Consider the following 14,840-nt stretch of genomic DNA (forward strand, 5'->3'; position numbering starts at 1 on the left):
CAAACTAGATAGTCCATCCCCCCACTGACACAGACCGACACAGACCTCTCCCCAAGTCAGCCATGTGCTGCTTCCTCATCTGCACCTATCAGGATCCTCTAGAGACATTCCTGATTCCAAGGTCTACAGTTCTCTCCTCTTCCAATGATCTTGTCTTTGCTTATTTGTGTATATGTCACTTTGATTCAATTTACCAAATATTTGTTGAGTATCTACTATATGTCAGGCCCTGGACTCAGCTCTGAACCACATCCCTCAAAAGCCCCCACACCCACACATACAAATTACTTGAAGATCGGGGTTATTTTTCTTTTGCTTTTGTAAATCCATCCCCCCACAAAACTGGTCCAGTATCCCATGTTTAATGTTTAACGACAATGACAACAGCATTTATTAAATGCTTATTACTATGTGTTAACCACAATGACAACTAAGAGCTTGAGTATGTTCTAAGGCAGTATAGCTAATAAAGAGAGCTCTGGGCTGGGAATCAGAAAGAGTCACCTTCCTGAGTTCAAATTTGGCCTCAGCTACTTAATAGCTGTGTGACTCTTGGTAAGTCATTTCACCCTGTTTTCCAAAAGTTTTCTCATCTGTAATATGAGTTGGAGAAGGAAACAGCAAATAACTCTAGTACCTCTGCCAAAACAAACAAACAAACAAAAAAAAAAAAACAAATAGGAGTCCCAAAAGTCAGAAATGACTGAACAACAACAAAAAAAGTGCCGGCAGATAATTGTAGAAATATGTATGCATGTGTTGGATTTAACATATATTTTTTACCATGTTTAACATATATTGGATCACTTGCCATTTAGGGAAAAGGATGGGAGGAAGGGGGAGGAAAAATTGGAACATAAGGTTTTGCAAGGGTCAATGGTGAAAAATTATCCATGCTTATGTTTTGAAAATAAAAAGCTTTAATAAAGTGCTGGACATTATGTTAAACCCTGACTGGAAAACTACTGGGATACACACACACACACACACACACACACACACATCATTCCTGCCCAGAAAAATTCAATTTCAATGTATTGAATTTAAATATCTTCTCCAAAGCTATTTCTCTCCTCCACTGATCCTCAAGTACCATAGTCCCTTCCTTTTCACCCTCCTCATCTTGGTGGTATTCTTCTGGTTTTTAAACACTCTTTCTAAAATATATGTACCCAGAACTGAATAAAACAGAGTTTGGCCAGAGGAAAGCAGGGGGTACCTTTAATGTTCCTCTTGCACACAGAGCTTCCCTCTTAATACATCCCTAGCTGGGGTTAGATTTTTGGTATTGGGAAACAGCTCATTGAGGGTGACCTCAGAAGGGCCTGATGGAATTATTAAGTCTTTTAAGAAAACCAGGTCCTCAGTCCTACAGCTACTTGGAGGAAAGAAATGCAAACAGGTCCACCAGAGCAGTAGCAGCAAGTGTACATCAAAACCAAACTAATTCTGCTGCACCGTATTCTTAGAATATAGTACAGGTTCTGACCCCAGATCATCACTAACATAGGAAGTGGTCATTATTTGCTACTCACCTCATGCAGCCCCAGAGGATAAAAGTCAAGCTGGCCCCTGGTAACACATGCTCCTAGACAGCATTTGAAAGCAATTCCACCCCCTCTTTAATGCACTAGAATTACTCCTTCAGGAGAGAATGAGTGGCTATATACTTTGGAGGGAGTGTTTACTCTTACTGCAACTAGCTTCCCTGTGTACTCTGTCCTAATGTATTACCTGAGGATGCTCAAGTCACTTTGGCTCTTAGATGTATTCCTCTTGGCAATCCAGAGCATGGTTATTTGTTGAATGGATCTTATATTGTTAATTTTTTTGGCCATAAGAGTATGATCTTTACAATTTCTGTCTTTCCCCCATTAAATAGTAGCCTAAATAGTAGCCCCAGCTCTTCAGCTTCCTTCATCCTTCCCTCCCAGCTTTCTTCTAAGCTTCTGAAGCTATAAAGGCATTAAAGTTCCAGAAAAGGCACATGTGCAACAATTCCATTTGCTTCCTGAGGCTCAGTTATTCTTATTTGTAAAACAAGGAAGCTGAACCAGATAGATGCCTTTTATTCTAAAATCCAGCTCTAAATCTATGATTCTATGACCACGAATCTTTTGTATTTTCTACTTTTATTGAAAGAAAGAATAAAATGAAAACATACCTCTGCGTTATCAAGCAAAACAATGCAATCTGACAAACATTTACTACTGGCTAGGGACAGAGCTAAAGTGAGATAGACAAATGCAAAAGACAAAAATAAGAGTTCCTGCCTTCAAGGAGTTAGCCATCTACTTTGGGGGAGAAAACATATATATAGATTAAGTAAATACGGAATAATTCCATTAACATTTGGAACGAAGTAAGGAGGGAAGGAGGTCAGCAAGAGCTTCATGTCCAGATCTGAGCTGAACTTTGAGGAAGTCAGGGTTTTTTTTAATAGCCCCAATCAAAGGTAGACACAACGAGAAATCATGACTCCTCCCCCACTTACTGGAGGAAAAACTCAGTTACGAAGAGACTAAGCATTCCTTGCCAAAGAGAGCAAAATAAATCAGTGCAAAGGCACAAACAAGACCCCCTGCCAGACACTGAGTCATCAGCAAATCAGGTTAACATATCTCATTCCAACATCACTCCTGAATTGTTACTGAACTACTGAGTACAAGCCATAACCCTAAATACCACTGTTTGATTAAAGTTCTGAGAAAAGTGACTGATAAAAATGTGAAAAGTACTCTGGACTTGAAATCTGAGGGTTTAAATCCTGCCACTTAATATTTACTAGCTATGTGACCATGATTTAAACTTCTCCAAACCTCAGTTTCCCCATTTGTAAAACGGGAATAAAAATTATGAGGCTCAAATGCGCTTATCTTTGTAAAAAAATAATTGGCAAATTTTAAAGCCCTGTGTTAAGGTCAGTTGTTACTACAAATTTGTCTACTACCAAAATGGATAAGCACAGATGGGAATATATGAAACTTCAGTAAGCAAGTAGCTCTGATAGCTTTTCACAATTATTGAGTGGTTAGACCATGCCAAAGGTGGAGGGAAGAGATGTATCCTACTATGCTAAGTTAATAGTGAAATTTTAAGTGAGATTTGCAAGCCCCAAGAATCATGATATACCCAGGGACCAGAATTTACAACATTTTTTTTTTATTAGAGGTTTTTATTTATGGGTCATTTTTCAACATTGACTCCTGCAAACCTTTTGTTCCAAATTTTCCCCTCTTTCCCCCCACTCCATCCCCTAGATGGCAGGCAATCCAATACATGTTAAATATCTTAAAATACATGTTAAATCCAATATATGTATACATATTTATAGTTATCTTGCTGCAAAAGAAAAATCGGATCAAGAAAGGAAAAAAACCTCAAAATAAAATTCAAGCAAACAACAACAGGGAGAGTGCAAATGCTATGTTGTGGTCCACACTCAGTTCCCACGGTTCTCTCTGGGTTAGATGACTCTCTTCATCACTGAACATGTAGAACTGGTTCAAATCATCTCATTGCTGAAGAGAGCCGCGTCCGTCAGAATTGATCATCGTGTAGTCTTGTTGCCGTGTATAATGTTCTCCTGGTTCTGCTCATTTTACTTAGCATCCGTTCATGTAAGTCTCTCTAGGCCTCTCTGAAATCATCCTGTTGGTTGTTTGTTTCTTACAGAACAGCAATATTCCATAGCATTCATATACATTCCCCAATTGATAAATGGTCAAATGATATGAACAGACAATTTTCAGATGAAAAATTGAAAATATTTCTAATCATATGAAAGAGTGTTCCAAATCACTATTGATCAAAGAAATGCAAATTAAGACAACTCTTGAGATATCACTACACACCTATCAGATTGGCTAAGATGACAGATTTTCCTGATAATGATGAATGTTGGAGGGGATGTGGGACAATTGGGACACTGCTGCATTGTTGGTGGAATTGTGAATGGATCCAACCATTCTGGAGAACAATTTGGAACTATGCTCAAAAAGTTACCAAACTGTGCATACCCTTTGATCCAGCAGTGTTTCTACTGAGCTGATATCCCAAAGATATTAAGGAAAAGGAACCCACATGTGCAAAAATGTTTGTGGCAGCCCTTTGTGTAATGGCAAAGAACTGGAAACTGAATGGATGCCCATCAATTGGAAAATGGCAACAACTTTTTTTTTCAACAGTGCAATAAAATCCTCAAAACCAAAAGTCATAAGATGAGAGGAAAAGATAACAATAAATGTTGGATTGAATGTGGGAAAACTGGGATACTAACCTATTGTTGGTAGAACTGTGATCCAACTATTCTGGAGAGCAATCTGGAACTATGCCCAAAGAGGTATCAAAATGTGCATACCCTTTGATCCAGCAGTAGAGACTAGATCTGTATCCCAAAGTGATCACAAAAGAGGGAAAAGGACCCATATGTGCAAAAATGTTTATAGTAGTCATTTTTGTGATGGCAAAGTACTGGAAATTGAGTGGATGCCCCTCAGTAGGGGAATGGCTGAATAAGTTATGGTATTATGAATACAAAGGAATATTATTGTTTTATAAGAAAGAGGAACAGGATGATTTCAGAAAAGCCTGGAGAGATTTACATGAACTGATGCTGAGTGAAGTGAATAGAGCCAAGAGAACACTGCATACAGCAACAACAAGATTATGATGATCAGTTGGGATCAGTTTCAACAATAAGGTGATTCAAGACAATTCCAATAGACTTGGCATGGAAAGTGCCATCCACATCTAGAGAGAGAACTATGGAGACTGAATGTGGATCAAAACATGGTATTTGCACCTTTTTGTTGTTTGTTTTTTTGTTTCTCGTAGTTTTTTTTTTTTTTCCTTTCCCTTCTGGTCTGATTTTTCTTATGCAGCATGACAAATACAGTAATATGTTTAGAAGAATTGCATATGTTTAACTTATATTGGATTCATTACTATCTAGGGGAGGAGAAAGAGGAGAGGGAGGGGGAAAGGGAGAAAAATTTGGAATACAAAGTTTTGCAAAGATGAATGTTGAAAACTATCTTTGCATGTATTTGGAAAAATATAAAGCTATTTTTAAAAGCCACAGTTAATTCCCTAATTATTCATCTTTTTAATTCTTTAATCAACTTCACCACTGTCTCAATTCCTCATCCAGTTGTCTTCTACCTCTCCCAATAGGATTATTTTGGAGCCTTTAGAAATATCAAGGAAGTAAGACTGTTTCAGTGGAGGTGTGCCATGATGGAGTACACAGTATGGCACTATTCAACACTGTCATTTAAAACTTTGGTTTAAAATTACTGACTCTTTCTTCCCTTTCTCTTCACCTTCATCATTAATCAAGAATGAAACCTATTATCCTTTCCTCTTCCTACTACTAATATGCCATAATATGATTATAGATATAGAGGAAATTGAGTCCAATCTCTCATTTTACAAATAAAGTGAATGAATTTCAAAAGGATGAAGTGAGCCACAGAGTTAGGAAGTGTCAAAGATAAGATTTGAATCCAGGTCTTACTGGCTTCAAGTCCAACTCTTTATTCTATAGGTTCTATGATTTCAAATCCAGTGTTCTTCCCATTTTCTCTTCCCATTGAGGGCAAAGTTAGATTCACTTGAAATTGTCTTTTAAAATAGGTATAATTTGGTTTGTTGTTTAGTTATTTTTAGTAATGTCTGACTCCTTGTGACCCCTTTTTTGTGGTTTTCTTGGCAAAGATACTGAGTACTTTGTCATTTCCTTCTCCAGCTCATTTTACAGATGAGGAAACTGAGGCAAAGAGGGGGAAGTGACTTGTCCCACATCTCACAGCTGATGTTTGAGTTTGAATTTGAACGTCCTGACTTTATGCCTGATTGCCTACAAGAGAGACAGGGACAGAAAGAAGGAGGGGAGGAGGGAGAGAGGGAGTACACAAGAGAGATGGAGAGAGGAGGAGAGAGAATGAAAATGAAGGGGACAGGGCTGATCTCAAAGTCAGGAAAATCCCAGTCCAAATCCTACCTCCAGCACACACAAAAAACAATCTTGGGCAAGTCACTTTAAATTTCAGCTGCTTTAGTTAACTACCACAACAGCCTTCCTCAGACTGAAGAGACTTTAGCAAACTCATCTTGTTCCTCTGCTTTCTTCTATCCTGCTCTCCTCTCTTGGAAAATAGGGAAGAATGAAAAATGATTTGCCCAATATCACATAAATAGTGAGAGAGAGCCCCAATGTGTGTCCACTGAACCATCAAGTCATAATACTTATCTTTAATAATCAACATTTACATAGTGTTTGTTTTACAAAGAGTTCCACAAGAATTTTCCCTTTCCCCCCCCACATTCCCCCCTACACACACACACACACACACACACACACACACACACACACACACACACACCCCACTACCACTACAACTCCAGGAAGTGGGTATTGCTATTGTGTCCACTTTACAGATGAGAAAAATGAAATAGTCAAGATTAAACAGCTTGCCTAATGTCACACACCTGGTAAGCATCTGAAGCTGGATTTGAAGTGAGATTTTCCTAATGCCAGTCCAGGCCCGCGCTCTCCACTGTGCCAACTAACTGCCTCATTAATTATTTTTGATTCTTACAAGAAGATGCAAAAGAACTAAAAAGTCAGGAATTTACAAATTTCACACCTAAAAGATTCTGGAGAATTAACAGAGAAATAACAATTTGTTTCCATTCTTAAGTGATCTCTTCTGTAACTTTAGGTTATTTTCCAAATACTGAGATACAAGTGAGATATTTATTTTTCAAAAATAATTATAGCAATTATGTATTTTTAGTTTAACTTGGCATATATGATGTAGACCTGACTTTTAAAAATCTGGGTCAAAAAATCCATCAAGGATTTTTATTTTAATTACATATTACTTCTTTCATTAAAGCAATGATCAATTGAGAGAAAACCAGTAAGAAACGATTTTTATTAAACACAAGCTGTACCTAAACACTGTCACAAATTGGATGACAATGATAAGTTCTTACTTGCGTGAAAAATTAACCAAGACTATTTTGACTAGAGATTGGCAACTTTTCAGGAATGGGGTACCAAGCTGCTGACTGTTATTCTTCTGGTGAATGAGCATGATGGAGATGGTAATGACCACCCAGATAAAGTGGATCACAGGATCACAGAATGTAAAAGATGCAAGAAACCTCAGAGAACATTTAGTCCAACTGGTACTGGACTTAAGAATCTTTCAAAAACATGACCAACAAACGGTTATCTAGCAAACACCTAAAAACTTCCTGTAAAGGTGAATACAACCTTTATTTCCATATCCATACAGAGTGCTAAAACAGCCTCCTAAAGAGTCTCCCTCCTTACAGCCTCATCCTCCTTCTAAACCATTCTTCACCTAACTGCCAAAGGAATCTTCCTAACATGGAATTTGGGTGATAGAATTTTGATGAAACTATTACTCAATTCAATATATCATGAATTGGCTAAATGGGAATTTTTGAGGAGTTTTGCAGAAGCCACAGATGTCACACAAAAGCCAGCAGATGACAGAACCTATGACCAAATATTAAGTCCAAATTTTACAATAAGGAACTATAATGTAAAAGATTCAGGATTCTCATGTGTGAGGGGGTACTGAAAATTTTACTTGGATTTTCCATATTAGAGGGCAGCAGTGCCATATATCTAACCCCTGTGATGTGGAAGGGATAACTGTGTATCAAAGAGTTAATGAATATTTGTGCATCTGACAAACGGCTTGGAATAGTGATTTAGTGCTGGGCCTGGATAACTCCAGGAATGATTGAGTTTGAATCCTGTCTTCCACATTTACTAACTATGTGACTATGGATAAGTTAGGTAATCAATTTCAACCTCGATTCTCATCAGTAAAATGGGGTAATCATATATATACATATGTAATATGTATATGCATATTTCTACACATATGTGTATATTTATATATTTATAATGCTTTCCTTTTGCAATGTTGTTGCAAAGGTCGGATGAGATGCTGTACATTTTGCAAATTTTAAAGTAGCAGGTAGACTGTAAACATCATTTATTTTTACTTATCAGGTAAAATGTGCAAAATATAAAATGTGAGCTCCATGAAAATTTGTTTCTCCCCAAATAGCATAATTCTTTGGAGAAAAAGGAGATTAATGATGATTGTTGAGTGTGTTCTTTGGATTTTTGTAGTACACAACAGAAGAAAAACATTTGTAACAGAGAAACATATGAGAGACAAGAGACAGAGACAGAGAGAAGGAGGAGGAGGAAAAAGAAGAGGAAGAAGAGGAGAAATTAGAGCAAAAACAAAATTGCTTTGCTGCTTTTATTGGTCTCTCATGATCAGGAATAGTACAGGGAACTATGCCATGATAGCTGATTCTTAAAACTGAGGGCTATTTTTAATAAGGCTGCTACCTGTCATGCAACCTTGAGCAAGATCATAGAATCAGTAGTAAAGATAGGATTAAGATCTGGGTCTCCAGATAGCCACTTCAGTGTTCTTTTCCACTATACTGTGCTGCCTCGGTTATGGTTTTGTTCTTAAGTTTCTTTTTGACAAATCATAAAAGCAGATAACTTGGTGTTAACATACTGAGCTATTCCATGCGTGGATTTTCCTAAGTTTCTGGTGAAGGGGTCAATTCAATAAAAGCTCTATCCCAAAAAGGAAGCCTGAAAGGAAATTGTGCCTTGGTTGTCTCTGACAAAGAGATTACACAGAATTGGAATTCACAAATAAAAAGAACAATGGAAATACAATATTGCATACTGAAACCATAAAGCTGCTTTCCTCCTTTTCCTCCTATTCTTTTGCAATTCCATTTGTTCCTGAACATCTGGTGAGCCTATAGCCAATATGCAGGGCTTATCCTCAATGAAATTATTTCCCTCTGAAAGGTTATTTAAATCTCCCATTATAGTTACACCTTTCTGACCTAAAAATGCTGATCAACACAATAACCACCCACTATTTGAGGACTGAAGATGAAGTATTCTACCCAGCTACCTCCTGAAAATGAGGGAATGGATTCATGGTACAGAATGAATTGTGGACTTTGGCCAATGTGGGAATATTTTGGTCCTGATTATATTTATTTGTTCTTCCTCAGTGGGTGCTAATAGAATAAGATGTGGGTCAGAAAGAAAATAATTGCTGGTTATTTGAATTTTTAAAAAATTATACCTTACTAAAGAAGTATTCTTGGCTATCAAAACAAGAATACCACCTTAAAATCCTTAAGTTCACAGTAAAGTCAGACTAAATAAATTAATGGTGTTATTCATAATATAATAATGTTGCTCGCTCCACAGGAGTTGTGAGTTTGCCAGGTATGATGATTACCTGGTGCTATTTGTTAATTTAATGCAGGTGCCTCCTATGAATGAAACATTTGAGAAGCTGTATATGCTTTCAGGCCATTCTATTCACTAAGTGCTGGTATACCAGTTAGGGACCTACTTACTCTGATGAGATGGCTTCTCTACTAAAAGGCCCTGGATCATTCTTCTTGCATCTTCTTGCCTTCCTTTATGTGGAATGTAGCAGATTTCTAAGATACTAATTTTTTTTTTCAAAATCAAATTGTGTTTCTAAATTAACATTATTTTTCCTTTTCTTTTTCTCTAACTTCCATCCCAAGATAAAAAAGAAAAAGAAAAAGACTTTGTAACAAATATGTATAGTTAGTCAAAACAAATTCTCATATTGGTCTCGTCCAAAAATTGGTTTTATTCTGCATGCTAAATCTGCTACCTCTCTTTCAGTAGGTAGGTAATGTTCTTCATTATTGGTCCTCTGGAATCATGATTGGTCATTGTATTGGAATTATATTTATATCTTTCAATGTTGTTATTGCTTTAAAAATTACCTCTGGATACAGAAATCAAGAGGGAAAAGAATTCTTAACTCACAAGGAAGGCCAAATGCAAGAGGGGCAACAGAAAGAAAGATAGAGAAAGAGGAAGAGTGTTAAAAAGAGATTGTTTATTCTTTTTCTATTATAGTCTTTGGTTGTTAATAATATGATATGTCACATCTTCCTGGACACAGAAGTCAATAACTTACCCTGAGTCAATAGCTATGAGAATTCTCCCTCAGAAAGGAGTAAGAGCGTGATTTTCCCAGGGTAACACTGGAATGTCCCTAATTACCCAAGGAATTCAGAATTCTGAAAAACTCTCCTCTCTTTCCCACAGCCCAAAGAGGAAGCAGTTTACCTTCTGAAAAAGCCTTCTTCACAGCAGCCACATAGGTTTCAGGCTCATCTTCATAAGTGAGCTCCTGCCAACTGGCCCAGTCCTTAAAGAAATTTGAGAAATCTTCAGAGTCTTGCACCCCACAGAACAGCTTTAACACCTTATAGGGAGGGCACAGAGCTTTCTGAAGGCTGGAGAGGACGTTGGGTTCATAAAAGTTCTGAACTAGTTCAACTGAGAGGAGTATAATGATGCATCGACTGTTGAAGAAGAGGGCCAGGTCTTTAGTGGAAATGGCAGCCCCATGTTTCAGTTCGTACGTCAGGGTGTGCTGGTGGCGAACTTGCCAATTTGAAAAGAAGAGACTCTCCAAGTACTGACACCATTCTTGGGCATCTGGGCTGTGGACAATTAGGATGTCACACCCTTGCAGGGGGCTTCCTGTAAAAGAACAAGAGAGATTCACTTTATTTACTTTGCAGGGAGCAAGGGAAAAGAGCCAAAAATATTCAAAAATTAATCAGTATTTTTTGAATTGTCCATGTGTGTCCAGTATTGTGCTAGTTACTTTCAAGGTGGAGGAATGCCAAGGAAGATGGCCCTCACCCATAAAGACTTTGCAAGTTGGGGAGACTTGGCTTATACACACAAAATAATCATAGAATAAGATAGTATTGGGGTTGGATGACATGACCTCTATGGTCCCTTCTGGTTCTAAACCCAGGAATCTACAAGTACCAAATTCTAAATGTCCAAAGATGAAAGAATTCAGTCTAAATTAGAGCAATCAGGGAGAGGCTTCATGGAAGAAAAAGTACTTTATTTGGACTCCAAAATTTGGGTATGGTATAAATAAGCAGACAAGACAAGGAAAAGTTTTTTTTTTTAAATGTATTGATATTTTATTTTAACACAAGACAGTTCCCCCAAGCCCCTAAAACAAAGAATATGATTTGATTGCAACCTCATTTACAGAAAGAAGGCATGGGTACTTGAACTTTGATAGCACTTATCTGTTAGGGATTGGTAAAAATAGACAAACCATTTTCAGAAAGAAGGAAATACATTATACCACTTTAAAAATAAAAAAAAAATTAGTGAAAAATCACTAATAATCAGAAATAAAATACAACACAGGTATCATTCACTGGAGCTGTTAAGTTCATGATGATGCTAAATGATGGAAAACTAGGAGAAGGTCACTATGTCAATTTATGCCTAATGGAACTATGAATTGGTTTAACCATTCTGAAAAGCAATAAAATTATCTAAACATTTGATTGTTGGATTTATATTGCAAGAAGTTATTGAAAGCAAAAAGATCAATATATGCAAAAATTTAAGAGAACCACTGTTAAGTTATGTAAACAGTAAAAAATATGAAGAATTCAGAAAAAATGGGAAAACATGTAGAAAATGACACAGTAGAAAGCAAGTCATAAGAACATGCACAATGGTAACGATGTAAATAAAGTCAACATGGCATGGCAACAAACCTCAGGCCATGGAATAGTTTGATATTAATACAGTGCTATCAAAGTTCAAGGACCTTTCTGTTAACAATTGACGAACTGAGAATCGTGAACAGAATATATGCTTTATAAGAGTCTTTGGGAATTGTCTTGTGTCAAAACAAAATGAATCAATAATTAAAAATTTAAACAACAACCCTTCCCTTGCCCTGTTTTATCCATATTGTTTCCACATCTTGGAGTCAAGTTAAAGTACTACTTCTTCCATGAAGGTCTGACTGCTCCAGCACAAACTAGATTCTTTCATATTTGAATGTAAGTTTAATTCCAGAAGGAACTATCCTATTATGATTGTTTTGTAAATGTATGGTCAACTCTCCAAACTGACTATAAAGTCTTCGCAGACAAAAACCATGTTCCTTGGCATTCTTCTACCCTTACAGTAATAAGCATAAATAATTTGTAGACCTCTCTGAAATTAATGTGTTAATTCAAAAAATTAAAATTTGGATGTCAGAATTTTATTATTTATTTAATGCAATTAAATTATTAACACTTTTTCTTTCATATCTTTTGATTCTAGTGACAATCTTATTTTACAAAAACTTTAAATTTTACATGAGGATAGTCCTTTTATCTTTTATGATCATTTTCTGTCCCATGTCTGAGAAGAAAATTTTTCTTTATCTATACCCCAAAACTGCCACTGTCTTTTAATATTTGTATAATGTGATTTTATTTATAATTTATCCATTTGTAATTTATTGAGGTAGGGTAGCTATATTAGTGGAGAAAAGGGATACTCTTGTTTTACCCTCTGGTATTATTGGAAAATCTAAAGTTCTTGCATTATAAATAATGCTAACTCTTGGTTTGACAGAGAATTTTAAATCTGTTGAATAAAGAACTTTTAATTATTATACTTTTTAGTAAAATAAATGAGTTCTGTGTTTTGCCAAAGACTTTTTGGGGTTTTTATCAAACAATTAGATGACTTTTATTGATTAAAATGAGTATGTTAATATAAGCACTTTGAAAATATTTTATTTAATTTTTGAATCAATATTCGTTATTGAGAGGTCTACAGATTTTTTCAGGACAGCTAGGTTGTGCCCAGTGTAGAGTCAGGAAGACTCATCTTCTTAAGTTCAAATCTAATTTCAGTTACTAGCTATATGACGACCCTAGTCAAATCGCTCAACTATGCTTACTTCAAAGCTTTCTCATCTGTAAAATGATCAGGAGAAGGAAATGGCAAACTACTCAAGTATTGTTGTCAAAAATAACCACAAATGGGAAAACAAAGAGTTGGACATGAATCAACAACAACAGATTCATTCATTTGTTCCTTCAAATACCAGAAGGAATTAAAACAAAGTTCTCCCCCCCGCTTACCATTCAGCCCCACCATTTTGGGGAGTTAATTCATGGCTTGCTAAATTTCTCTTTCTGAAGTTGCTTTCAATTTTCTTATTTCCTTTATTGTTAAGGTAGGCATTTTATGTTTTTATAATTATTTACCCATTTCATTAGTTTTCCATTTTGTAATTTTGCAATTGAACATAATACATGGATATTTTCATTTTCTCTCCATTCTTTGTGAATTCCCCTTTCTCATTTGGATCATACAAATTTAATTCTTTTTCTGTTTTTAATCAAGTTAAATTATTTTTCTATTGTTTTTAACAATTTTTATTAATTTATTACTTTATTTTTAATTTTTTATCTCACCTTTGATTTTTAAATGGATATACTTTTGTGTTTGCTTTGAGTTTTTTAATTTATTGAATTTTTAGCTTTTAAAAAATTTGTGGTCAATTCATTGATCATTTCTCTTATGAATATAGATGTTTAAAGACATACATTTTCTTTTAAACATTTCTTGGGTTATATTTTATAAGTTTTAATATATTGTCCTATAGTTTTATCATTTTATTTAATACAATTTATTGTTTCTATTCATTCATTTATTTTCTCCATTTCCAACTATGTACAAATTACCATTTTGCTGCTGCTGTTCAGTGATTTTCAGTTTTGTCTAATATTCTATGACTCTATTTGAGGTTTTCCTGTCAAGGATACTGGAGTGGTTTGCCATTTCTTTCTTACATTTTGCAAATGAGAAAAGTGAGGCAAACAGGGTTAAATGACTTGCCCAAAGTCACACCACTAATAAGTGTCTGAGGCCATGTTTGAACCCAAAAAGAGGAATCTTCCTGACTCCAGGCCCAGATTTTATCCATTGCCCTTCCCAACAGTAGTTATCTCAGAAAGATACCAAGAAGATTCTTGCCCACTACCAAAAGGATAGTTGCTTATGTTTCACTTTGCTTGATAAGTTGGATACAATCTATTTTTCTTTGCTTTTGAATATGATTCTACTCTTTTCTTTCCTGCTTCTAACTTTTTGCGAAAGCCTCAAGATTTAAACAGGTTGTTATGGGTAGGTTAGCTTTCGCTTTTATATTGCTGCTACAAATTCTTAGCTCTCCTTTCTAGAAAATAATCGCCTACACCAGGAATTAACTTTTTTGTGTGTCTGGGGTTTCTTTGGCATTCTCATGAAAACTTATGGAACCCTTTAAACAAAGAAAATGCAATTACTTCACTTAAAGAGATTAATTAAAATAAAAATGTAAAGAATTCCCCCATTCACAGTTACAGAACCTCTACAGTTTATTCACAGGGATCCATGAGCCCCATGGACTTTTGAGGCCCTTCATTGAGCCTTTAAAGTTATCATACATTTGCTTCTTATTTATGTAATACAAACTAATTCATGGATGGATAAAAAACTTTTTTCTTATTATTTTAATCATTGTTTTTGTGCCTTCTCTTCCAGTAAAAGACCATGCTAACCCTAAGTTTACTTTTTTATCATAGCTGTTCTCTTGCCAGTTCTGGGGATCATCAAGAAGAAGCAAAATCACTGCTGTTTTATTTCCTCAACCTCAAATGCTATCTCAGTGGGTTAATCTATATAGGTTAGCATATTATATGTTATTAAGCAGCACATTTGTTAGAAAATTGATTAAGAAAATTAACCTTTCAACTGGAATACTTGTGAATTATCCCATTTCACAATAACTTAAAGTATAAAATGGCTAATGTTCAGTGTGCTGAGAATTTGGGTCAAAGTCAGCTCTAAGAAGAATGTCACCTTAAAAAGAATTTTA

At 35.7% G+C, this 14,840-nt stretch overlaps 1 protein-coding gene across 2 annotated transcripts in view; it reads right to left on the minus strand.

Annotated features, from left to right (window-relative positions):
• The window catches only part of PIK3AP1 (phosphoinositide-3-kinase adaptor protein 1), a 145,969-nt gene that overhangs the window by 116,717 nt on the left and 14,412 nt on the right, over window positions 1-14,840 (minus strand). For both annotated transcript variants that reach the window (XM_051981765.1, XM_051981766.1), the window contains exon 2: window positions 10,214-10,633. In XM_051981765.1, the coding sequence (XP_051837725.1) occupies window positions 10,214-10,633 (420 nt within the window). The remainder of the gene's footprint in view (window positions 1-10,213; window positions 10,634-14,840) is intronic.

This window comes from Antechinus flavipes, chromosome 2 (genome assembly GCF_016432865.1).
Source record: "Antechinus flavipes isolate AdamAnt ecotype Samford, QLD, Australia chromosome 2, AdamAnt_v2, whole genome shotgun sequence".
Taxonomy (NCBI): domain Eukaryota; kingdom Metazoa; phylum Chordata; class Mammalia; order Dasyuromorphia; family Dasyuridae; genus Antechinus; species Antechinus flavipes.